The 25,516-nt window shown below is 45.8% G+C and overlaps 1 protein-coding gene across 4 annotated transcripts in view; it reads left to right on the top strand.

Annotated features, from left to right (window-relative positions):
• VAV2 (vav guanine nucleotide exchange factor 2) overlaps positions 1–19,163 on the top strand; it is a 154,892-nt gene extending 135,729 nt beyond the window's left edge. For 2 of the 4 annotated variants that reach the window (XM_083722145.1, XM_083722143.1), the window contains 13 exons: positions 854–955; positions 2,141–2,229; positions 2,877–2,893; positions 4,568–4,583; positions 5,626–5,753; positions 6,885–6,959; positions 7,677–7,729; positions 8,770–8,886; positions 10,061–10,148; positions 12,289–12,412; positions 13,524–13,610; positions 15,704–15,858; positions 15,998–19,163. In XM_083722145.1, the coding sequence (XP_083578271.1) occupies positions 854–955; positions 2,141–2,229; positions 2,877–2,893; positions 4,568–4,583; positions 5,626–5,753; positions 6,885–6,959; positions 7,677–7,729; positions 8,770–8,886; positions 10,061–10,148; positions 12,289–12,412; positions 13,524–13,610; positions 15,704–15,858; positions 15,998–16,045 (1,099 nt within the window). In that variant the 3' untranslated portion in view covers positions 16,046–19,163. Of the gene's footprint in view, positions 1–853; positions 956–2,140; positions 2,259–2,876; positions 2,894–4,567; positions 4,584–5,625; positions 5,754–6,884; positions 6,960–7,676; positions 7,730–8,769; positions 8,887–10,060; positions 10,149–12,288; positions 12,413–13,523; positions 13,611–15,703; positions 15,859–15,997 lie in introns of all 4 variants that reach the window. The other 2 variants (XM_083722146.1, XM_083722144.1) reach the window with 1 other exon arrangement.
• The last annotated feature ends 6,353 nt before the right edge of the window (positions 19,164–25,516 follow it).

Genomic DNA, 25,516 nt, shown 5'->3' with positions numbered 1-25,516 from the left:
CACTGCCTCTCAGCCAAACCTACCTCACAGAGTTGTTCTTGTGGGGATTAAATGAGGAGGGAAAGAACCTCACCTGGAGTACTGTGTCCAGTTCTGGGCACCACTGTTCAAGAAGGACACTGACAAACTGGAACGTGTCCAGAGGAGAGCAACCAAAATGGTCAAAGGCCTGGAAACGATGCCTTATGAGGAACGGCTAAGGGAGCTGGGCATGTTTAGCCTGGAGAAGAGGAGGTTAAGGGGTGATATGATAGCCATGTTCAAATATATAAAAGGATGTCACATAGAGGAGGGAGAAAGGTTGTTTTCTGCTGCTCCAGAGAAGCGGACACGGAGCAATGGTTTCAAACTACAAGAAAGAAGATTCCACCTAAACATTAGGAAGAACTTCTTGACAGTAAGAGCTGTTTGACAGTGGAATTTGCTGCCAAGGAGCGTGGTGGAGTCTCCTTCTTTGGAGGTCTTTAAGCAGAGGCTTGACAACCATATGTCAGGAGTGCTCTGATGGTGTTTCCTGCTTGGCAGGGGGTTGGACTCGATGGCCCTTGTGGTCTCTTCCAACTCTATGATTCTATGATTCTAACCTTGTACACCACTGGGTGCACTTCCTTGAGCTTATTGAAGAAAAGGAGAGGAATAAATGCAACTAAAATAAATAAATTTTAATTTAGAAATTAAAACAAAATAATTGAAATGGTGAGTTTATCGGGGAACTTTGGGTTCGTGATCCCCAGGGTGCCCACAGAAGCTTCCTGAATAAGTTGGAAAAGTGTGCAGTGTTATTGAAGCTGATCAGGATAGTCCTGAGAACTAAAAATAAAAGCCAGCTGTTTTTGTTTTCCCTTTGAATCAGGTCGAACATCAAGCCGGAAAAAGCCATGGCAAACAACCACAATTTCCAGATGTACACCTTTGACAAGACGACAAATTGTAAAGCATGCAAGATGTTTCTCAGGTGAAAGGGGACTCTTCTGCTGGAAAGTGTCTATCCAGACCAGTGGTGGGCGGGAGGTGGTTTGGCATCTGCTGGCAGATCTCTGGATGATTTGCAACAGAGCGGCTAGGCTTGCAGACTCCTAGTGGTTCAACAATGACAGTGACCAAATGACTTGGGGATGGGCCACAGCTGAGTGGCAGAGCAGCTGGTTTGCATGCAGAAGTTCCCAGGTTCAATTCCCAGAAACATCTCCAGGTAGGGCTAGGATTGTCCCCTGCCTAAAATCCTGCAGTGCTGAGCTAAATAGACTTAATATGGCCTGACTCCATTTAAGATTGGAATCGTATTTTATTTTGAGGGAAAGGATGCATGGTGGTTTTGTATCCAGTAGAACCCAGGTTCATTCTCCAATGACATCTCCAGGTAAGGCTGAGAAATAGCCCTGCCTGAAATCCTGGAGAGCCTCTGCCAGTCAGAGTAGACAGTACTGAGCAATACCAATAGTCTGACTTTGTATAAGGCATCTTTCTCTGCTCTATCCTTGGAGAAGGGGAAACACCTAAAACGAATGCAGGTAAATTGGTTTGGTGTGGGGAAGCTTGTACATGAGAAGTATCTGGTCCTGTGTCTCTGCTGATGGTGGGGGAAGTTACAAGAAGGGGGATTCCATCTAAACCTAAAGAAGGACCTTCTGATGATAAGAGCCATTCAACAGTGGACGAGACTCCCTTGGAATGTGATGAACTCTTCCTAACTGGAGGTTTTTAACAGGGGTTAACAGAGGGCTTGGGACGCGGGTGGCACTGTGGGTTAAACCACAGAGCCTAGGACTTGCCGATCAGAAGGTCGGTGGTTTAAATCCCCATGACAGGGTGAGCTCCCCTTGCTCGGTCCCAGCTCCTGCCAACCTAGCAGTTCAAAAGCACGTCAGAGTGCCAGTAGATAAATAGGTACCGCTCCAGCGGGAAGGTAAACGGCATTTCCGTGCACTGCTCTGGTTCGCCAGAAGCGGCTTAGTCATGCTGGCCACATGACTCGGAAGCTGTATGCCGGCTCACTCGGCCAATAAAGCGAGATGAGCGCCGCAACCCCAGAGTTGGCCACGACTGGTCCCTTTACCTTTACCGTTACCTTAACAGCGGGTCACCTGTCATGGATTATTCAGCTGTGATTCCTAACCCTCCCCAACTCCTCTTTCCACAGAGGGACCTTCTACCAGGGTTATCAGTGTGTGAAATGCAAAGTTGGTGCTCACAAGGAATGCTTGGAAGTCATTCCCCCCTGCAAAATCAGTAAGTTTCTCCTATGCGGAAGCTCCCGTGTGGTTTGCCTCAATGATTTGTCAGTCCCTGATGTGGTACGTGAGTGCAATGGCACCCGTAATGTCCTCTCTTGGTGCCCACAAAGCCTCAGAGCAGCCACCCCAGGCAATGGTTATGAAGGGCCTTCTTGGTGATTGCTCCCATACTTTGGAACTCCTTCTCTAAAGAAGTTAGATTGGCTCCCTTTTTGTTGTTCTCCTGCCAGCAGGTGAATACTGTTTTATTCTCTTAGGCTTTTTGGGACTTTTATTATTATTATTATTATTTATTATTATTATTATTATTATTATTATTATTATTATTATTATTATTTAAGGAAAGGGCTTTGAAATAGTGCTGTGCTGTTTTTATCTGTATTTAAATATATTTGATGTTTATATTGTATTCTGTTAAATGAGTTTCATTCCTTTTTAACAATTATCTTTCATATGCTTTTAGCTTTTCGTATTCTGTTTGTGTTCTTTAATTTGTGTATGTTATCTTGAGTCCTAGTCTGGGAAAAGGGAGGGGTGTAAGTAAAGTAAGTAAGCCCACAGTGTAAACTGAAATGTGAAGCTTCCTGCTCAAGCTAATCAGAATTTTCATTTCATTTCTCCCCAACCCACCCAAATCTTCAGGTTCACCTGCAGACCAGGTAAGATCCATCACTTCTTTTTGCCTTCTCTCCAGGAAAGGATGTTCCTATCTGTTGGTTGCAACTGCCTGTTATTTCATTTCCTTTGTGCACTGGCATCACTGGGCAATGGAGATTGGGACGGGAGCAGTCGGTCACTCCTGCAAAGTCACTGCCACATACTGGGAAAGTTGAGGTGATGACATGGAGGGCAGTTCTGTCCAAGTGTGGCAGCAGAAGCAGCAGATTGGCTCTGCTGACAGGCACACCCAGTGCCAGCCTACCTTATGCCTTTTCTCTTTGCTCTGATGGAGGACAGAGAAAGCAAGGCAAAATGTGGGAAAACCTCTGGCTTTTGCATAGCTGAATTTCGTCCACCTGTACTGTCAGGACTGCCGCTAGGTCCCAGCTCACAGAGGACCAACGCCCAGTGGATGTTATATACAAAAGTCTTTATTAAAGTTTAGTTTCCATTTCCAAGCTCTGGGCGCGCAGACCCACGTCTCGACGCTAGACCGGCTAAGTCCCCTCTGACTCACTGCTCCACCCACACCAGTTTAAGATTCTAGCCCGGCTCCACCTCCTACGCTGTTCTTTCCTTCGCTGGGTCCTTCTGCCCTCTGGGGTTCCCTCCTTCCTGGACTCCTCTGACGCTGAGCCTCCTGAGTCTTGCCCCTCCCTCCGGCGGGCTTTAGGACCTGGCTCCCTTCCCGGGCTCCCCGCTGTGCCGCGCTCCTGTACATTTGAACTTGGCGCGCGCGCCCAGCCGGTGACTTTCCTTCTGACCGTTTCCCCGCTTCCTGATGTGGGCGTTGCCAAACCTGACTCCTCTCCTCCCTCTGGTGGTGAGGACACTGGTCCCGACTCCTGGGACTCCCCCTCCCCACTGCGCTTTGGTGGAGAAGCTGGTCCTGATTTCCAACTGCTGCTCAGGGACTCCCCGCTAGCCCCTTCCTCCTGGGGCTTCCCCCCTGGAGCCCCCTTCGCTCTGGCCACCGGCGCTCCCTTCTGTGAGTCCTCCGATTCGCTAGAGAGGCTTGTGGAATAACTCTGGCCACTGTCACTGCCTGCGCCCCCCTCGTACTCCTCCTCCTCACTCTCCATTTGCTCCCCCTCCTGTGTCTCTCCTTCTGAACCCCTGACATGTACTTTGTTTGCCCCCCTTTTTTGTTTCCTGTGCCCACTTTTTATTTTAGCCCCACTCACCACTAGCATGCAGCCCCTAGGAAGAGCTCCCAGATTGAAAAAGCCCCCCCGTATTAAGCAAGAGTTAACTTTTTGTTTCTTGACAAGGTTTGTACCTGTTTTGCGATACTTTTTTTTTTTTTTTAACTCTCGGAGGGAAGAGTGTGAACTGTTGTTACAGCAAGCAGGATGTTTTGTGGCCCAGAAAGAATCATATACAATGGTACCTCGGGTTAAGTACTTAATTCGTTCCGGAGGTCCGTTCTTAACCTGAAACTGTTCTTAACCTGAAGCACCACTTTAGCTAATGGGGCCTCCTGCTGCCTCCATGCCGCCGGAGCACGATTTTTGTTCTCATCCTGAAGCAAAGTTCTTAACCCGAGGTACTATTTCTGGGTTAGCAGAGTCTGTAACCTGAAGCGTATGTAACCTGAAGCATATGTAACCCGAGGTACCACTGTACAATTTTGAAATCTCTCTCTCTTTCTGTTTGTCTGTCTGTCTCTCCAGGATTCATTGAATATGGGTAAGCTTGCTATTTTCTCTTTATTATTATTATTGCTGGTACTTTTTCTTTTTTCCTCAAAATACTCCTGCTGCTTAGTGAGATGAGGAACAGTAAATTGCAGAACAGATCAGCTGCATCCCTGGTGTGTGTCTCAGAGCATGGGTGAATGGTCTGCATTACCCTGAGTCACACCACTTGCCCATCAAGCTCAGTATTGCCTACGCTGACAGCAGTAGTTCTCCAGGGTTTCAGGCAAGGGACTCTTTCCCAGCCTTGTCTGGAGATGCCAGTGGAGCTTGAACCAGAGACCTTCTGCATGCAAAGCAGGTAATCTGCCACTGAGCTAGGGACTTTCCACTAAAAATAAATGAGGTTCATGTCCTCATTGTTCTGAATAAGGGTAGAATTAAATACTAGCATTATACCCCCAAGAGTTGGTCTATCTAATTCAGTATTGTCAACACTGACTGGCAGCATCTCTCCAGGGTTTCAGACAGGAGATATTCCAGCCTTACTCAGAGATGCTTCTAGGGATTGAACCTGGGACTTTCTGTATGTAAAGCAGCTGCTCTATTCTCCCCTTAAAGTGATAGTCTAGTCCTCATTGTTTCTGAGTAAAAGGCAGGATTAAACAGGATAGGGTGGGTTGTTTTTTTAAAAAGAATATAAGCTCAAGGGCAGAGACTGATTTATTTATTTCTAGTTGATCTGTAGGCTGCTCTGGGAATCTTTATTATTCATTGGCCAAATAGTGAAAAGGGGAAATGCTTTAAATAAATGAGGCTGCCCCAAAGCAATATCATCCTTCGATTCCCCCATATAACAGCAAAGTCAACAGATAAACAACTTTGGCTTTTAGAAGACATCTAAAGGCAGCCTTGCATAGCAAATTTTTAATGTTTGATGTTTTATTTTTCTGGAAGCCCGCCAGAGTGGCTGGGGCAACCCAGTCAGATGAGTGGATGATGATGATGATGATTACATTTTGATAGAAGTTCATTCACTGACTTAATTGCATCCAACTTCAGCATGGCTTCTCCTTTCTTCTGTCTACATGCAGGTCCCAAAATGGTGGCAGTCCAGAACTACCATGGCAACCCAGCTCCCCCAGGGAAGCCCGTCTTGACATTCCAAACGGGAGAAGTTATTGAGCTCCTCCGAGGGGACCCAGAGTCACAATGGTGGGAGGTGAGTACTGGGAGGCCCTCTGGAAACATCCAGGAGATCTTAGGTGAAGATGGGGCACAAGTTCAGCCATTGCATCCAATGGAACTGATTTGCAACTTAGTTTTAGATCAGGGTGGGGGATTTCAGGCTCTAATCTGGCCCCCCAGACCTCTTTGTATGGCCCCCATAAGTCTCCCCAGGCCACACCCTCCTTGAGCATTTTTGCTTGGCTGGAAAGCATTCTTGATTTCTGACATGACTCTTCCTTGAGGTGGGACCTCATGGGTGGCAGTGCACCCATGGGTGTTATGTTGGAGGCTTCAGAACAGTGGCTTCTTGGGCAACTTGGATGGCTAGCATAATTCCCCAGCCCTTGCCCCAGCAGCCTGCTTGCACTGCGGCCTTCTCCTGGTCCCAGTGGCGTAGCGTGGGGGGTGCAGGGGGGGCCGGCCGCAACATCTGGGGGTTAGGGTTAGGGGGCGCAAATCCACGGGTTAGGGGGTGCAAATTACTTGCCTTGCCCCGGGTGCTGACAACCCACGCTACACCACTGCCTGGTCCTGCTTCTCCTGGTCCATGTTAACTGAACATATGACTCTCTGAGGCCAAAAGGACCCGCTATGACTCTGCCCTATGACTTTTTAAAAATTTATTTAATCATTTTTCCAATACAAACAACAACCACAAAAATTACATACAACAAAAACCACAATAACACCAGTAACACAATTTAACATTTCAGATTTGAGTACTGATATACCTATGACTACACCTTTTTAACAATATTTCCCCACCTCTCCTCCCCCTACTTCCCACCACTGCCCGCCTTATCGCTTAAATATTCCTTCCAGACTTCTTCATATTTATCCATTCTTAATTTGCATCGGCATGCAATTCGTTTGTATGCAGCTAGTCTGTCCATATGATCAATCCATGTGCCCAATGGAATCTTTTGTGGCTCTTCCAATTCATCAAAACAATTTTTTTGCTTCTAATATGGCACAGTGCATCCATTTTTTTTGACCCCTTGTAATCTCCCACATTTCCGGTATATAATTTAGAATTAAATTCAATTCCCCTAAATAACAATTTCTTTTTATTACTCTTGCTGTGACTCTGCCCTATGACTCTTTTTCTCGTCTTTGTTTGCAGGGAAGGCTAATATTGTCGAAGAAGTCTGGTTATTTCCCCAGCTCGTCAGTCAAACCCTGCCCAGTGGATGCCAGAGTAAGGAGACAGGAATGTTAGCAGAATCACTTAACTTCTGCAGATGGGAGAAAAGTCTTGATAGATCTTTATTTAGAAAACTGGACAAAACAAGTGTATAATTTGAGAAAAAACAAATCAAGAGGTTTTGTGTTTCTTGGTCTGGAGACATTAAGCCAAACATACGGGGGTGGCGGGGGGACGCATGGAAATAAGTCAATCAGCATGCATGCTACTAGCCATGATGAGTATACTTCTGAAAAATACCAGTTGCTCGGAATTTTCAAATGGTGAGAGATTGTGTTGTGTTCAGGTCCTGCTTGTGGGCACCTGGATGGTGACTATGAAAACAGGATGGGCTCCCTGTGGCCTGATCCAGCTACAGGCCTCTTATGTTCACTTAAGGGCACAGTTATGTTGCTAACATATTGTCCAATGTGGCCAATTTCATCTTCCTCATAGCTAATGACTCATTAACTTACACACTTATACTTGGTCCATGAACTCCCTTGGAAGGTGCTGGGCTCTCCTTTATTTGAGGTTTTTAAGCAGAAGTTGGACAGCTATCTCTCAGTTATTCTTTAACTGTGATTCCTGCGTTCCAGGGGTTTGGACTAGATGACTCTTGGGTTCCCTTCCAACTATACTATGCTGTGATTCATTAAAAAACAACCACCAACTGTTTGCTTCTTAGGGTGCCACTACTTGCGTAACTCTTTTCTGCTCTGCTTTCTGCAGCCTCCTAACAGCCGGCCCCCATCACGAGAGATGGATTACTCTGCCTATCCTTGGTGAGTTCCAGTGTTCAAATTAGGCATGCATTACCAGGAAACCTGGGACGCAGGTGGCGCTGGGGGTTAAACCACAGAGCCTAGGACTTGCTGGCCAGAAGGTCGGCGGTTTGAATCCCCGTGACAGGATGAGCTCCCATTGCTCAGTCCCTGCTCCTGCCAACCTAGCAGTTCGAAATCATGAAGTGCAAGTAGATAAATAGGTACCGCTCTGGTGGGAAGATAAACGGTGTTTCCGTGCGCTGCTCTGGTCTGCCAGAAGCGGCTTAGTCATGCTGGCCACATGACCCGGAAGCTGTACACCGGCTCCCTCGGCCAATAAAGCAAGATGAGTGCCGCTACCCCAGAGTCGGCCACAACTGGACCTAATGGTCAGGGGTCCCTTTACCTTTTACCAGGAGACCTAAAGGTGGATGCTCACGGCTTTTGTTTGGCATACCTTGGAGTAGCCAAAGTGTTTTCTGGAATCCAACTTCCATTGTTCCCTGACAATTGTCATGCTAGCTGGGACTGACTAAAACTTACTTATTCAAGTTACCTTTTTGATAACTTGATTCAGATGAGTTCTGTAGCACTTAATATGTAAAACGTATCTCGGAGCCACGTACAGTCATACCTTGTGTTACAGACGCTTCAGGTTACGTGCTTTCGAGTACTGGAACGGGTTACTTCTGGGTTTTGCCGCATGTGCAGAAGCGCCAAATCGTGCCAGTGCCTGCGCGGACGTGGCGCTTCAGGATGTGAACGCTGAGGGTTGTGGACGTGCCTCTGTCACGGATTATGTCCGCAACCCAAGGTTCCACTGTACAGAAAACTAAAGCAACAACAGCAGACCACCTAAACAACAACAAATGCTGAAATAATGCAAATGTAGCATGAATACAAATTACAAATAAATCCATACAAGTTACTGCTTGGCCACAGGGGCTAGAAACTTGGAGAAATGAAAGTAGGGGTTCCAAACTAGAAAATTCAGCTCTCAGAAACGAATGAATATCTCTTAACAATGAGCATTTCATGTTTTTTTTTTTGTTTTTCAGGTTTGCAGGAAACATGGAAAGGCAGCAGACAGACAATCTCCTGAAGCTGCATGTTACTGGGACGTACCTGATCCGGGAGAGGCCGGCAGAGGCCGAGCGCTTTGCAATCAGCATTAAGTAAGTGATCTAACTGGGCTTGTTCTGAGATGGGGGTGTAGTTCCTTGCAGCAGGTGCAGGAATGGTTGCAGTTGTATCACCAGCCTTGTTAGGAGAGGGGATTCTGCCTGGGCAGGGCCACAACAAAAAAAGGCCCCTGTATCTGTAGGGCAAGGAGAAGGACCTCATGCATCTGTCCTGGCATATGGGCTCATGGTTAGGGTATGGGCCCTGTGCAGGGGATGAGCCCTGGGTATTATTTTGCTGGCAACCCCAATCTTACTGCCCCATAAACTATATCATTTTGTAAGCTGTTTTTGCTCACTCTGCATTTGAATACCTTGATAACGCAACCAAAATTTGCATGATAGTTCCCAAGATCAAGGGGCAGGTTTTTGTCTGACCTTGGATACAATTTGAGGATGCAAATTCTGAATCAAAATACAGTCATACCTTTGAAGTCGAACGGAATCTGTTCCGAAAGTCAATTTGACTCCCAAAATGTTAAAAAACCAAAGCCCAGCTTCTGATTGGCTGCAGGAAACCCTGTCGGACGTTCGGCTTCCAAAACAGCATTCGAAAACCGGAACAGTCACTTCTGGGTTTTGATCATTCAGGAGCCAAAATGTTTTGAGAACTAGGCATGTTCGAAGCTTCCACAACCACCAATTTCAAAACTACATCGTACACTAACCCCACATAACAACACAACCCTTCTTTCTTAAATATTTCTGGGAAACTGAAAAAGAGAGAGTCAGATTTGCCCATCCCTTGTGGTCAATAGGCCTTTTTTAGGACACCACCATTCATGTAGGTCAGGGGTTGTCAAAGTTTTTGTGACTTGGGCCGGTTCACTGTCCCGCAGAAGCCGCGGTGGGCCGGAGTGCATGCATGAGCAAATGCTATTTCCAGTGCTCCTTCCAGCGCGGAAGGACCTTCCTGTAGCCAATGGGAAGCTGGCCGGCATAGCGGAAGGCAGTCCTCACTCTGCTCCACGCTGGTTTAGCGTAGTGCACGGGAACCGACTGAGCAGGATGCGGGGGCCCATGGGCCAGTTAAATGACCCCCATGGGCTGCTTGTGGCCCATGGACCTTAGGCTGCCGACCCCTGCTGTAGGGGCACAGTGGCATTCCAAACCACCCCAATCTGACTGTGATCTTTCTGGTTAACCGACTCCATGTCTCCCCCTGCAGGTTTAATGAGGAGGTGAAGCACATTAAGGTGGTTGAAAAAGACAACTGGATTCACATCACCGAAGCAAAAAAATTTGAAAGCTTATTGGTATGGTTTGTTTGGAGATAACATATTATTATTATTATTATTATTATTATTATTATTATTATTATTTAACATATTTCATAAAATTTATGCACAGCTTGGTTGATTGTAAAAAAAAATCCCTCAGAGCTATTCACAAAAAAAGATAAACGAAAAAGAAGAATTGACAACAATACAATAATTTAATACTTTTGAAAAGTCAAAATAAAATAGACTAAAAACATTAATGCTCGTAACTTTCTAAACATCTGGGGAGACATGTCCAAACAAAAATGTTTTCAGCAGGCTTTGAAAAGAGTACAAAGAGTACTTATTGGTGTCAATAAGTGGCAAGTTTCAAGTGAAAGCGCTGCCAGTCCATTTCTAGGCATAATTCAAAGTGCTGGTTATGACCTATAAAGCCCTACCTGACCTACACTGGTTCCCAGTACGTTTCCGAGCACAGTTCAAAGTGTTGGTGCTGACCTTGAAAGCCCTAAACGGCCTCGGTCCAGTATACCTGAAGGAGCGTCTCCACCCCCATCGTTCTGCCCGGACGCTGAGGTCCAGCGCCGAGGGCCTTCTGGCGGTTCCCTCATTGCGAGAAGCAAAGCTACAGGGAACCAGGCAGAGGGCCTTCTCGGTAGTGGCGCCCGCCCTGTGGAACGCCCTTCCAGCAGATGTCAAAGCAATAAACAACTACCTGACATTCAGAAGACATCTTAAGGTAGCCCTGTTCAGGGAAGTTTTTAACGTGTGATTTTACTGTATTTTTGGTTTTTATGGAGGCCGCCCAGAGTGGCTGGGGAGGCCCAGCCAGATGGGCGGGGTATAAATAATAAATTATTATTATTATTATTATTATTATTATTATTATTATTATTATTATTATTGGGTCCAAGCTATCTGAAAGACCATTTCCTCATACAAACCTGCCAGAGTTTTAAGATCCTTGGTGAAGGCCCTTCTGTTGGTACCACCACTTTCACAAGCCCACTTGGTAGGGCTGCGGGAGAAGGCCATCTTGGTGGCTGCTCCCAGATTCTGGAACTCCCTCCTTGGAGAAGCCAGACTGGTTCCCTCCTTGTCGTCCTTCTGCCAGCAGGTGAAAACCTTGTTCCAACAGGCTTTGGGGAACTGAGTGCTTTTGATTAAAGGGCTGGTGCCATGCTATTTTTATGGTAGTAACTGGTTATGTTTTAAACAAATTTTATTTATGTATATTAGAGGTTTCCAAACTTTTCATGTTGGAGACACACTTTTTAGACATATATCATTTCGTGAAACGGTAATTCAGTTTTCCCAGCAAACCAGAGGTTTAACTAACCCCTTTCCAGCCCTGAGAGGAGTGTGGGGAGCATTCACACAATACACCTACACATTGCAGCCGACACACTAATGTGTCGCAACACACAGTTTGGAAAGCACTGATGTATATAGTTTTAATTTTTATCAATGTTTAATTATTTTTAAATTATTATTTTTTCTATATTTTTAGCAATTCTTGTTTTCATCTGTAGACCTCCCTTCAGTTCCTATCAAGGGAAAAGGCAGGGTATAAATGAATATATAATAATACAGTGGAACCTCAGTTTTTGAACGTAATCCGTTCCAGAAGTCCATTCGACTTCCGAAACGTATGAAAACCAAGGATCAAAGGGCTGGCAGCAAAATCCATTGAAAAAATTGAGAAACGCACGTCAGAAGTCATTCAACTTCTGAGGCATGTTCGAAAATGGAAACATTCACTTCCAGGTTTTCAGTGTTCGGCTTCCGAAACGTTAGATAGCTAAGACGTTTGAAAACCGAGGTTTGCCTGTATAATAATGTAAAGTCATAGCTTGGAAGTCGAACGGAATCAGTTCGACTTCCAAAATGTTCAGAAACCAAAACACGGCTTCTGATTGGCTGCAGGAAGCTCCTGCAGCCAATTGGAAGCTGCAGAAGCCCCGGCGGACATTCAGGTTCCAAAGAGCGTTCGCAAGCTGGAACACTCACTTCCGGGTTTGTGGCATTTGGGAGCCAAGGTACGACTGTGTACTGAAAATAACACCTTGAACTTGGCCAGGTATGCCTGCCTTGGTGGCTAAAGTTTATTTTGAGAACCCTCTTCCAAGAAATTTACAGTTTTGCTTTAGTTTTAATTTCTTCCATCCCCTTGTAGGAACTCGTTGAATACTATCAAGCTCACTCACTCAAGGAGAGTTTTAAACAACTGGATACAACATTGAAATACCCTTACAAGTCCCGGGAACGCTCTACCTCCAGAACCTTGACTCGGTCACCAGGTAATAAAAGGAAGTTGAAATCCCTTCCTTCAATCAGTTTCTCTTAATCACTTGAGAGTAAAAAAACACCCAGGACAGGGAAGTTATGGGTTCTGTCCTTAGTTCAACAGTAGAGCAAACCCTCTGCTTGCAAGGCACAGGCCAAGGATTGCATCCAAGCAAGTTCCACTCGAAGTAGACCCATTGAAATTTCCGTACCTACCTAAGTTAATCATGCCTATCAGTTTCAGTGGGTTTGCTTGGAGCGTGACAAGCATTGCATGCAACCCCAAAACCTACAGGGGCTAGTGTGGTGTAGTAGTTAAGAAAGGTGGACTCCTAATCTGGTGATCTGGTTTCGCTTCCCTGCTCCTCCACCTACAGCTGTTGGGTGACCTTGGGCCAGTCACACTTCTTTGAAGTCTCTCAGCCCCACTCACCTCACAGAGTGTTTGTTGTGGGGGAGGAAGGGAAAAGGAGATTGCTAGCCGCTTTGAGACTCCTTAGGGCAGTGATAAAGCAGGATATCAAATCCAAACTCCTCCAACATGCTATATACTTTGTGGGGAGTGGGTCCTATGGGATGTGTGCATCTCACTGTGCCCCCTAAGAGCAGTCAAAGGCAGTCAGGCTCCCCTCTTCCTTGCTGCAGGCCAAAATGGGCAGATTGTGAGGGCAGATGAGCTATGCTCTGCCTTCGCAGCCAGAGGCAGCAATGCTTCTGAACGCCAGTTTCTGGAAACTGCAAGAGAGGACATATGCTGTTGGGCTCAGGTCTGGCTTTGCGGACTTCCCACAGGCCTCTATATCTGGATGGCCACTGTGAGAACAGGATGTTGGGCTGGATGGGCCATTGGCCTGATCCAGCAGCCAGACTCTTTGTATGAGCCTTGGTCTGATCCAATGATAATGTTTTGATATTCCAAAAAATAAAACATAGTTATTATCATTATTGGGGGGGGGGATAAAAAAAATAATTCTGCATGTTCTGAGTTTGCTTTTACTGCGTGTGTGCCGTGTTTTTCTCTCCCCACCTTTGTTAATTTTCCTCGTTAATTGTGTTTTCCGACCCTTTTCTTCCTTCCTTCCTTTCTCCCGTTGCTTTGTTTCTCTCTCTCTGACCTTTCTGCAGCTGCCTGTGCTTCCTACAATTTTTCCTTTCTCAGTCCTCAGGGCCACAACTTCACTTCTCAGAATGCCTCCACTCCTTTCTGGTCAGGTATATATATATACATATGTGTTTGTTAGTGTGTATATATATATCTAGATATCTGTATGTATACATATGTGCATGAAAAGAGAGAGGAACTTGGCCTCTGGTGGTAGCCTGAGAAATTGCAGCATGTTGCCATCTCCATCATCACCACCAGAAGACATTCATCCATTGGTCACCTGGAAGAGAAAAGGGCTTTCCCATTGGTCCTTGGCCAGATCCACAGCAAACTTTTAATGTGCATTCAAAGCACATTTAAAACACATGGCTCCCCCCACTCAAGAATCCTGGGAACCGTAGTTTCCCCTCACAGAGTCCCGGGGTCAAATCTCCCACTCGGCTGTGGCATTCACTGCAGGTGACTTTGGAGCCAACCACCGCCTCTCAGCTTAAACTACCTCGCAAGGTGTTGTGGGAATTTAATGAGGAGGGGAGAGAGCCATGAAGGAACAGGTGGGATATAATGCAATAAATAAATGCAACAAATGAATAAAATATGCACCCTTAACAAAATAGACTTGCCAGGGGAAGCCATGCGCTGTAAACATATATTGGTTGTGGTTTAAATTTATGGTGTGGATCTGTGCCCCCCCATGTCATCCCTGACCATTAGGCAGAGTGAGGCAGTTGTGGGTGGTCAGACAGCAGCAAGGAGTTGCAGAACAAATCTCTGTGTGCTACAAGATCCGGCTTGTACCTCCTAAACAGCTGGCCCGGGGGGGGGGGGGTTCTGTACATTTCATGGGAGGGGGAAACCCCCTTTGTCCTTTGCTTCTGGCAGCAAAATATCATTGGCTGACCCTGAAAATGCACAATAAATTATTGGGTGGCGGGAGGGGGAGGGAGCTATTTCCACCTCCCCCCTGCCCAGTAATCCCCCCAAAGCTTACCTCCGACTTCCATTTAGCCAGAACTTGGTGTCAATATTGGACTGTGGTGGATCAAAACTCAAGTCTCTCTCTGAGCTGAATTTTCTACCGGATAGCTGTGGAAACCTCCATGTTTCTGTTTGCAAAAAAAACAAAAACCCTGACCAGCATTCTCTGTCCTGCCCTGATGCGTCTTCCATTTGTTTCAATGGGGCATTGAATGTCCTGGTGGGATTGTTTCCCTTTGCTGCCTTTGCACTCATCCTGTGTCATCTTGGACTCCAAACACAAGCTGTCCCTGTGTCCCATTCATTGCCACATTTCAGAGGCATATCCATTGCATCCTTTCCTGATCCCACATTTAGAAGCCTGTCTAGACAGACTACACTTTTCAGCCTACATGGAACGCAATTCAACCTCTGCTTGCTGAATGGATGCATTAAAGCACAGGGTGACTTCACCAGGGATTTATTTTTTTAAAGCATGTTTGTAAAAAATCACTCCTCTTCCAGCACATTAGCAATTAAAAAAAAAAAAAGAAATGGCAGAGTTTTCCTTTCTCAGTAATTACGTTTAACTATTTTGAATGAAGACCACATTGCAAAGAAGAGAATTACCTAATATTGGGGTGGGGAACCTCAGACCCAGAAACTGAATGCAGCCTTCCAAACCTCTCTGTCTGGCCCTTGGGACTCTCACCAGACCCACCCCTCTCACCGAGCCACCTCCCCCTCACCTCATCCTTGCTTCACCCCTTCCTTGACTGCTTTTGCCTGGTAGGAATGCTCCCTTGAACTGTGACCGTGCATTTTAATTGTGTGGGTCCTCAGGGTTGGTGAGATGCATGCGTTGTGGCCCCTGAAAGCTTGTCTGCAAGGGAATGCAGCTCTCTGGCTGAAGAAGGTTCCTCACCCCAGCACTGTATGATCTGCACAGCACTTCATCAGTGGCTTAATTCACATGCCAGTTCCCCCCCCCCCCCCAAAAAAATCCCAAGAATCTTATTGCATTCCCACAAAGCAGTAGGCATGAATTTAACAATGTCCTGTGACACATTTCAAATGAGGCCTATGTGCTTCTCTGCACAAGGTGAAATTCTGCTGCCTTGCTCTTACAGCAGATGCAAGAGGTCAGGTTGAACTCGGTTCAGCTGTGCTCAGGAAAGAGTCTGGCAGATGTGAAGCACCACAATGCTTCCTAACCATCCTTCCTTTCTTTGTCTGCCTGCAGTATTCACACCTCGGGTCGTAGGGACGGCGGTGGCGAGGTACAATTTCGCTGCGCGGGACATGCGGGAGCTCTCGTTGAGAGAAGGGGACGTTGTGAAGATCTACAGCCGGATAGGCGGGGACCAGGGCTGGTGGAAAGGAGAAACCAATGGAAGAGTGCGTGCTGGTTTTGGGGATAACTGGGTCCTTCTACATTTTAACATGAGTAGCTGGTTCCTTCTTAAGAGTGGATAAATACCTGGGTCTGACTCTGGGTGTTGTTTTTTTAATTGCTGCTTTCCATCTCCCACTGCAGATTGGTTGGTTCCCTTCGACCTACGTTGAAGAAGAGGGTGTCCAGTGACGTCTGGAGCTCCCAGGTGCTGCCAGCAGTTGGCCCAGTGGAAAGCCGAAACAAGCCCTTTTTCTGGGGCTCTGAAAAAGCGACTGTCCCTCTTCCGGCACTAACAACTAAGACAAAAGCCTCTTGTTGGGCCCATTGTAACAAATGGGGTGCAAGAAAGCAAGCAAGCAAGCAAGCAAGCAAACAAACGCACATGGACATGCAACAGAACAAGATTCTTTGCGCATTTGTGCTTTCTGTGGGTGAGGGGTTGGGAGAGACAGTTTAGCTTTATCTTTCATTGATGGCTTGACTTGTACATAAGATTTTGAAATCCAAAGTTGGGTGGTGTTTCTGGAAAGTTGTGGGGCGTCTAAGGGAAGCCTTCAGTGACACATGGCTTAGGGGTGATTTACAAAGCCTGTTCAGTGAAGGTTGGACCAAAACCACCACAGGGATGGCATGGTGGAACTCTGGAATTGGAGAGAGTCTCATGTTCCTGGGTGGGGAGTGATGGAGAAGGGGAGTCCTGATTTCTACAAGGCTTCTGGGGACTCTGGCATTAGGACAATGGAGGGAGTCCTCTCATAGACTACAGACGTAGTTTGGATGGTATGTGGGACTGATCTCACACACTCAACAGGCATGAGTCTGGGGGCAGGGCTATGGTTGTGTTGTTCTCATTCAGGCATCACACCCTCCCCAGTTGGCATAAAAGGACCACCTACTCAATTTGGGTGAGGAGGAACCCTGAGAATGTCACTCCTGGAAGGTTGCCCAGAAAGGTGAGTCATCACCTGCGTCTGACCTTGTTCATCAAGTTCTCCTTCACTTTTAAGGAGTGTAACATTGATCCTCATTTCTTAGTGCGGGGGTGGGGGGTTTCAGACCCCAGGGGGCTGAAAGTGGCCATCTAAGCCTCTTAATTCGTCCCAGAGGCCACTCCACATCCACACACCCCTGTCCCCATTTAAGAATGCTTGCTCCACACCTTACGTGGGTTTGGCTGACTGGATATCTCACCTTGCAGTGGGGTAATGCCTCTTGCTTGGGTGAATGGATGGAGAAAGGTGGACATACAAGCACTTGCCTTTTTCATGGCTGGGATATAGCTTGCCATAGAAATGTAAGACTTGCACCTGTCCCTCCACCAGCTTCCACTACTGGCCCTGCCAACCACTGTGTTCCCTAGAAGGAACACAACCACTGCCAACCACTGTGTTCCCTAGAAGGTTCTCTATGAGGGAATGTGGCTCTCAGTCTGAAAAATGCTCCCTTGCACATCTCTGAGTGGATTTTCTCCCTTGTGATTGGGGGATGTCAGGCTGGTTCGCTGGGGCTTGTGCTCCACAGCAGTCTCGCCCACCCGACCTAGGGTCCTCCATGTGTTCTTGGACTACAATTCCCATCATCCCATGCTGGTTACTGGAGGCTGCTGGGAGCTGGAGTCCAAGAACATCCTCAGGGCACACCCATTTGAGAAATCAGCAAATTTCACAGTTTTCGCTCTTTTGGAAAGAGAGAAGTGTTAAATCACCCATTGACGTCCAAACATTGGTCACCCTAAGGGTTAGGATTTGATAAGGGCTGTCAGTTCTGAATAAAATATGCAACTCGTTTTCTTAAAACTCAACATGTCTCGCTCAGTCGTCACCTTAAAATAATTTATTTCTCTAAATTAATATCCCACCCTATTTACCCAGATTGCACCATCACCGAAAGTTAAATCCTGCCCCCACCCAAGTTCATTTCCCATCCAGAGGTTCTTGGTGCACTTAAGAGATAATACATTTAGGGATTGCATTGACAGGCAGAGGCAGCTGATTCTAGTGTCATCCCTACTGTCCCTGCTGAGCTCTGCAAGGACAACACAGGATCGATCCATTGCATTCATGCAAAGCACATTTCAACATGCATGGCTTCCCCCACAAAGAATCGCGAGGACTGTAGTTTGTTATGGTTGTTGGGAAGTACAGTGGTACCTCGGGTTAAGAACTTAATTCGTTCCGGAGGTCTGTTCTTAACCTGAAACTGTTCTTAACCTGAGATACCACTTTAGCTGCCGCCGCGCGATTTTTGTTCTCACCCTGAAGCAAAGTTCTTAACCCGAGGTACTATTTCTGGGTTAGCGGAGTCGGTAACCTGAAACGTCTGTAACCCAAGGTACCACTGTGCAGTTCTGTGAGGGTGAAACTACAGTTCCCATGAATCTTTGGGGGGTAGCCATGTTCTTAAATGCCTATTCAGTGTGCTTTAACTGTATAGTGAGGATCTGCTTGGAGGAAGAGGGGGAAGCTGATAGCCAGCACCCCACCCCCATCCCAGTCTGGCTTGAAAGTAAGAAGATGACAGGCATGAGGACTGACCAGGGGCTGGTGGGGCTGTGCCAAGATGAACCAGCCTCTCCTGCCTCTGGGTGCCTCTTTGATCCATAACTGTTACCAAATGCAAAGAGCTGATCTTGGAACTTGCTGCAGGGAGCAGCCCAGGGAAGCCAGCAAAGCGTAAACTGAAGCACCTTTGAACTCCTACTTTTGTGCACCTTCAGCTGTCAGGCTTCCTTGTAGGATTTGCTTCCAATAAGATCTGCATGGAGTCTACAGCCTTGCAGTTCTGTTGGTCAGCTTTTGGAAAACAGAGGGGGGGAAGTGGGAAGGGTTATTTTGCCAGAATAATGAAATAACTAAGGGTTGTTGGTTGCTTACCTCTCGGTGAAGGCCAATCATACTTCCTTCAAAAATGAAACTGGAGCAGCGCTCTCCTCTCTCTTGAAATGCCTTTGCTGCCTTCTGTCATGAATTCTGAGAAAAAAATAAAAGCATTTCGTGGGGTGGGGGAGGAAAGGGATGGTGGGTTGGGTTGGAGGGGGGCTGGGTTTTCTTCTTTTGTATGTTTGTTTACTGATGTAATATTTCCCCCTCCCCCAATCTAAGGGATTATTTCGTTTGTAATTAATTATGGACCCACTTTGTCACCACAATATATATTTGTGAATAAGAAAGGAAGTTTTCTTTACTGATGATGATTATGATGATGTGGTGAGAATATTGTACATATATTTTAGTTGGTTTTGAAGAAGAAAAAACATTTTTAAAATAATTGTACCAATGGACAAAAAAAGAATATGTAAATTCCCTGATTTGTTTGCTCTCGTTTGGTTCTTTTTGCACTACCCCTGAATTGGGGCCAGATGGAAGATGGGAGATTATATAAGATCATGTGAAGTTTGGTTTATAGATGGGGAGAGGAACTGAAAATCCATTTGCAGTTGTGATTGTCAGGCAAATAGGAATGGTAGAGCTGCTGGAGACACACAGATGCTCCCATCACCTGCGTGTGTTTCTCAGAATCTTGGCATAGTTGTGGGATATGATCTAAAGCAGGGGGAGGCAACATGGTGCCCTCCATATATAGCCAGACTTCCAGCAGCCAGTATGGCTAATAGTCACGGATGATAGGAGTTCTAGTTCAGCAAAATCTGGAGGGCCAGATCTAAGTCCTGATCTAAGAAGCAGCATTTTCCTCTTGCATGCAGGAAATGGGGAAAAGTCCCTATTTTAAAAGAAGCACTCTCTTGTGAGAGTGGAGTGCCGCCTTTTACATCAGGGGTGGGGAACCAAATTTATTGGACTTCACCTAATATCAGCTGCAGCCATCATGGCCAATAATCCTACTTTAAGAAGTAGCATTCTCTACAGAGGGTTGAATTAGATTACTCTTTGGGTCCCTTCCAACTCTACAATTCCATGATTCTCTTGCATACAATAGATGGAAGAATGCATCTATTTAAGAGGCGTTCCCCTATGAGGCTTCAGTAACTAGAGCCACAGATTATTATTTTTTCTTCAAACCCTCCTCTGCAAAATTGTGTTGCCCCTAGACTTGGCCAAAAGGAGAAACTGATTTAGGAGACGTTTGGTGCATACAATTTAAAACACGGTGGATTTAGTGGCCTCACACTTTAATACAGAAAGTTGTTTTTTGAAAAGGAGATCCTGGTGTTTCTCTTAAGCTTGCAGGGGGTTTCCTCAGACAACAGGGGTACAGCTGGGAGACCATAGACCATGGAATGTCCCTCGACCCTTTAGATGGTGTCAGGAGCGAGCCAGCAATAAATCACATAGAGCAAGTGAAGTTTACTCTTCCTTAGAAGAAACAAGGTCTGCTCAGGAGTGCCAGGCCTAATGAACACAACAACTCTTCTCAGTAGGTCATGCCTCTATGAGGCAGTTGTGGACACTGAAGGTCCCTGTCTTCCCACAGCTGGCAGGGTTTGGATACAGAAGACAGGGTTATGTGTCAAATTCTCTCCCTCTCAGACCCTTCGCAAAAGATTTGAGAGAGAAATGCATTTTTAGTAAGGCCAAAGAGAGATATTTTTGCCACCTTCACACTGAAGTTTAATGGCAAACGCTTAAAATCAAATTTCCAATGGAGGTAGCTATATAAATAAACTTTCATGTTCTCCTGAAGAAAAGCTGAACTGTTGATTTGCATCAGACAAAACTTCCCAGTAGCACCTGAGTAAAAACATCATATGCTCCTCATTTTATTTTACATTTGTATCCCACTTTTCCACCACAAATCTGGAGTGGAGTCCCTAAAGCGGCTGGCTGGCACCTTGTATGTACCCCTCCTTTGAGAAACTCCTGTGCCAAACATATTGCTCTGCTTTTCTTTGGACCCCATCAGTGAGCCCAAGAGGGGGATCTGGTCATCTGGGCAGCCCATGAGCTCCATACACACTGCCCAGTCTTGTGTCCTGGAAGGGTGACTTCAGTACTGCAACTTCAGCAAAGAGAGACCCTCAACCAACTCGTGTGTCAGAACTATTGATTTCCCCAGCCAGACACTCCAAACAGATATATAATCTATGAAACAATTTCTCTTCTGATATGAATGCTGGTTTTCACCACAGTGTTTGGCCCTTTTGGTGTTTTTCCCTAATGAAAAGCACCCCAAACTAAACCTCAGGTACAGGGGCAAAAGTGGCCCTCCAGATATCTCCATCTGGTTCTCAGAACTCACTCTTTCTCTCTCTTTGTCAGCAACTGCCAAGAATCCTGCATGAGTTAAAGCAGGGAGGGTGGGTATCTCTTCTACCTGCTCTGCTATCCAATCACCCTTCAACCAATCACCCTTTGGTAACTGCTTGCTCATGCTGGTGATTGGGCAGATCATATAGTAGCCACAGAGTTATGAAACATTCAAGAAATAACCATATCCTTATCTAGATGCATCACTTCTGAGTACACACTGAGATGTAGTTTTGTGTTTATGTGTTTGTGTGTGTGTGTGTGTGTGTGTGTGAGAGAGAGAGAGAGAGAGAGAGAGAGAGAGAGAGAGAGAGAGAAATTCTCCCTTTCAGGCCAGGCCCCTTGTGACAGACTGGAGAGAACAGGCAACAGTGTGGAGGCTACCCCTGCCAGGTACTTCTTAGGTTGCTCACTTGATCATAGAGTTCAAGAGGTCTTGCTGCAAGGGAAGCAGCCACCTAAGAAGCTGCCTTCTACAGAGTCAGGTACATCTAGCTCAATATTATCTACACTGACTGGCAGCAGCTCTACAGACGTTCAGGCAGAGATCTCTCCCCCCCCCCCCCAACCTGGAATTGCTCAGGACTAAACATGGGTCCTTCTGCATGCAACACAGGGGCTCTGTTACCAACCTAACCTCCCACTCCCCCTTAAAATTTGTGGTATGAATATCAGCCTCATATAACCAGAATGTTTCGTATCAGGGCTAGAGTCAGATGCAGGTCAGCAATAAAAGAAACAGATATCCATTGTATGTGAAGTTATTTTTTTATTTTATTTAAATTTTATTTAACATAATTGTTACAAAAATATAAGCAAAACACTGCAAATACATACACACATATACACTTCAAATAGGCACATATACATGAAAAAGGAACAAAAGAGAGAAAAAGAAATAAAGACAATAGAAGAAAAGTTGGAACAATTTCTTCCAAATTTATTCTACAAATATCTCAATATGAAAATAACAATAAAATTTCATTGATTGACTTCCATCGCTTACACTGCACTTCCTATATACATTTTAAGCAGGATTGTATCTGTTATTCCATATTTTTCCCATACAATCTCACACAGTGAGAAGTTAACTCTTTATGCAAAGAACATGAAACTCAGCAACACTTCCCAGTCTTCCCCTATAGAGCAGTTGCCAGGGCTGAAGGTGCCTGCCTTCTACCCCTCCTAAGAGGACCCAAACGAAAAGAGAGGACCCAAATAATTACCCTACTGCCCAGTCAGTCTGACATCAATACCAGGGAAGATTCTGGAGCAGATCATTAAGCAAACAGTCTGTGAGCACCTAGAAAGGAATGCTGTGATCACCAATAGTCAGCATGGATTTCTGAAAAATAAGTCATGTCAGACTAACCTGATCTCGTTTTTTGACAGAATTACAACCCTGGTAGACGAAGGGAACGCAGTGGATGTAGCCTACCTTGATTTCAGCAAGGCATTTGACAAGGTGCCCCATGATATTCTTGTAAAGAAGCTGGTAAAATGCGGTCTTGACTATGCTACCACTCAGTGGATTTGTAACTGGCTGACTGACCGAACCCAAAGGGTGCTCATCAATGGTTCCTCTTCATCCTGGAGAAGAGTGACTAGTGGGGTGCCACAGGGTTCTGTCTTGGGCCCGGTCTTATTCAACATCTTTATCAACAACTTGGATGATGGACTCAAGGGCATCCTGATCAAATTTGCAGATGACACCAAACTGGGAGGGGTGACTAACACCCCAGAGGAGAGGATCACACTTCAAAACGACCTTGACAGATTAGAGAACTGGGCCAAAACAAACAAGATGAATTTTAACAGGGAGAAATGTAAAGTATTGCACTTGGGCAAAAGGAATGAGAGGCACAAATAGAAGATGGGTGACACCTGGCTTGAGAGCAGTACATGTGAAAAGGATCTAGGAGTCTTGGTTGACCACAAACTTGACATGAACCAACAGTGTGACGCGGCAGCTAAAAAAGCCAATGCAGTTCTGGGCTGCATCAATAGGAGTATAGCATCTAGATCAAGGGATGTAATAGTGCCACTGTATTCTGCTCTGGTCAGACCTCACCTGGAGTACTGTGTCCAGTTCTGGGCACCACAGTTCAAGAAGGACACTGACGAACTGGAATGTGTCCAGAGGAGGGCAACCAAAATGGTCAAAGGCCTGGAAACGATGCCTTATGAGGAACGGCTAAGGGAGTTGGGCATGTTTACCCTGGAGAAGAGGAGGTTAAGGGGTGATATGATAGCCATGTTCAAATATATAAAAGGATGTCACATAGAGGAGGGAGAAAGGTTGTTTTCTGCTGCTCCAGAAAAGCGGACACGGAGCAATGGATCCAAACTACAAGAAAGAAGATTCCACCTAAACATTAGGAAGAACTTCCTGACAGTAAGAGCTGTTCGACAGTGGAATTTGCTGCCAAGGAGTGTGGGGGAGTCTCCTTCTTTGGAGGTCTTTAAGCAGAGGCTTGACAACCATATGTCAGGAGTGCTCTGATGGTGTTTCCTGCTTGGCAGGGGGTTGGACTCAATGGCCCTTGTGGTCTCTTCCAACTCTATGATTCTATTCTATGATTCTAAGACGACTGCTCTCACAGATGTTTCCCAAGAAGTCTCAAACGGTGTCTGAGCACCTCCGGTCCCTGTTCTGCCCTCCTCATTATCCTATGCATTCCTGGAGATCATCGGGGAGAGGGGCTTCTCTGGATTCTTCAGCAGTCCCTTGACACTCCTCCCCTTCTGCCTCAGCCTCAGAGTCTGAACTTCTCCCTGTCACAGGTTCCTTCTGCTCACTGAACCCTGTTGTCCCTTCAGTATCCAGTTCTCTCTCCCAATCTTCCCCCTCTGACGTCTCCTCTGAGCCTTCCTTCTCTGGGATTTCCCTTGGGGCTTCCCCAACTGGTGCCTCCACCACTCCTCCTCATCCAGTCAGTCCCTGACACTTAGCTTTAGTTAATGCCTGAAGGCTTTAAGACCATAGCATAATAAACCATTGGTTTTCAACCGGTGAGCTGCAGCTCCTTGGGGAAACTTGAGGAGTGTTTAGGGGACCTGCCGCTTCCCTTCCCTTCCCTTAATTTAGTTGCAGTCCATGTCTTCCTACATCTCTCTCTCTCTTAAAAACAAAACAAAAAACCTGCTGCCCTGCTTTAAAGATAAAATGAAAACATATATGCAGAAGCAGCTGCTTTTCTCTCTATTCCTTGCATCTCCTGGGTCCTCTTCCGAGCAGCATCTGAGGCTTTTGAATGGTGCCTGCTAGCTGCTACTGTTTATCTTAATAAAATCTCTCCCACGCACAAACAAACCAAACAAACAAACTAACATCTCTGTGGTTTTACACAGAGGGATTGAGAAATGCAAGAAAACAGCAAAGCAGCTGGATGATGTGCACACTTGCAAGTGCATGTGTGTCCCCTCCTGTAGCTTTTTTCTGCCTTTTTGTAACGCCCCCCTCTCACCAAAAAATCCCACCAGCATCTTCCTCCATTTTTAGAGCCCCCCAGTCCTATATGGAAAGATGTAAAAATAACCCTGAAAATGGGGAGTGTCATCTGTGTTTCTCTCTCCTTCAACTCCAACATCCCTTCTCCCTCTCGTTTTTTTACCTCTCCCCCCCCTCAGGCAACCTCCTTCATCCTTAAGAGTCACCTAGCTTGGGGGGGGGGCAGGGAGAATGTGGCAGGAAAGGACCACGTCTGTATGTATGTCCTGTGTGTGCTGTGTGTTTCTTGCTTTCCTGTACCCCAATAACAAAATATTTCTGCTTCTGTTCTTAATTTTGATTTTGCCTCTCCACTGGCCCACATATCCACACTAATTTTTACATAGACTATTGTAAACATATAGAAAATTACAATAAAAACAGCACAGCACCAGCTCTTTCATTATAGTAGTCAATTATTGCTCTTGTTGGAACAAGAAAATCCTCACCTGCCAGTCAAAGGACAACAAGGAAGAAGCCAGTCTGGCTTCGAGAGGAGGGGAATTCCAAAGTCTGGGGGCAAGCAGTGAGAAGGCCCTAAATTCAGCTCCTTTTGTAAAACATTGGCAGGCTCACATGCCCAATTCAGCAGGCACCTTCTGTTTTAATTTTTCAAACTCTGCTGAAAAACTTTCTATTCCAGAAAGCTTATGCACACAACTGAGGGGATATATTTTACATTCATTTTTATTGTATGGGGGATGGTGCTGCTATTTTAAATAGCTTTGATTTCTTTTATGAATGGCAGAATATAATTATTCTTATAAATAAATAAATTCTGAAACTTTGAACTTTCCCTTTGCTTGCAAGACTGATAGCCCTTTATTGTGCCACAAAGCTCTGCTTGGAGGTAATTATTTCATTTATGTGTTTATTCAAGAAGGTTTACCACTTGATTGTAGTAAAACCTCTAAGCGGTTTACAAGTTAGTCATCCGCCCTGTTAAGAGGGCCCAATCCCGCCTTC

The sequence above is a fragment of the Podarcis gaigeae genome, assembly GCF_964106915.1.
Source record: "Podarcis gaigeae genome assembly, chromosome: Z".
Taxonomy (NCBI): domain Eukaryota; kingdom Metazoa; phylum Chordata; class Lepidosauria; order Squamata; family Lacertidae; genus Podarcis; species Podarcis gaigeae.
Note: the sequence above shows the minus strand (reverse complement) of the source record. Positions and strands in the feature narration are given on the sequence as shown.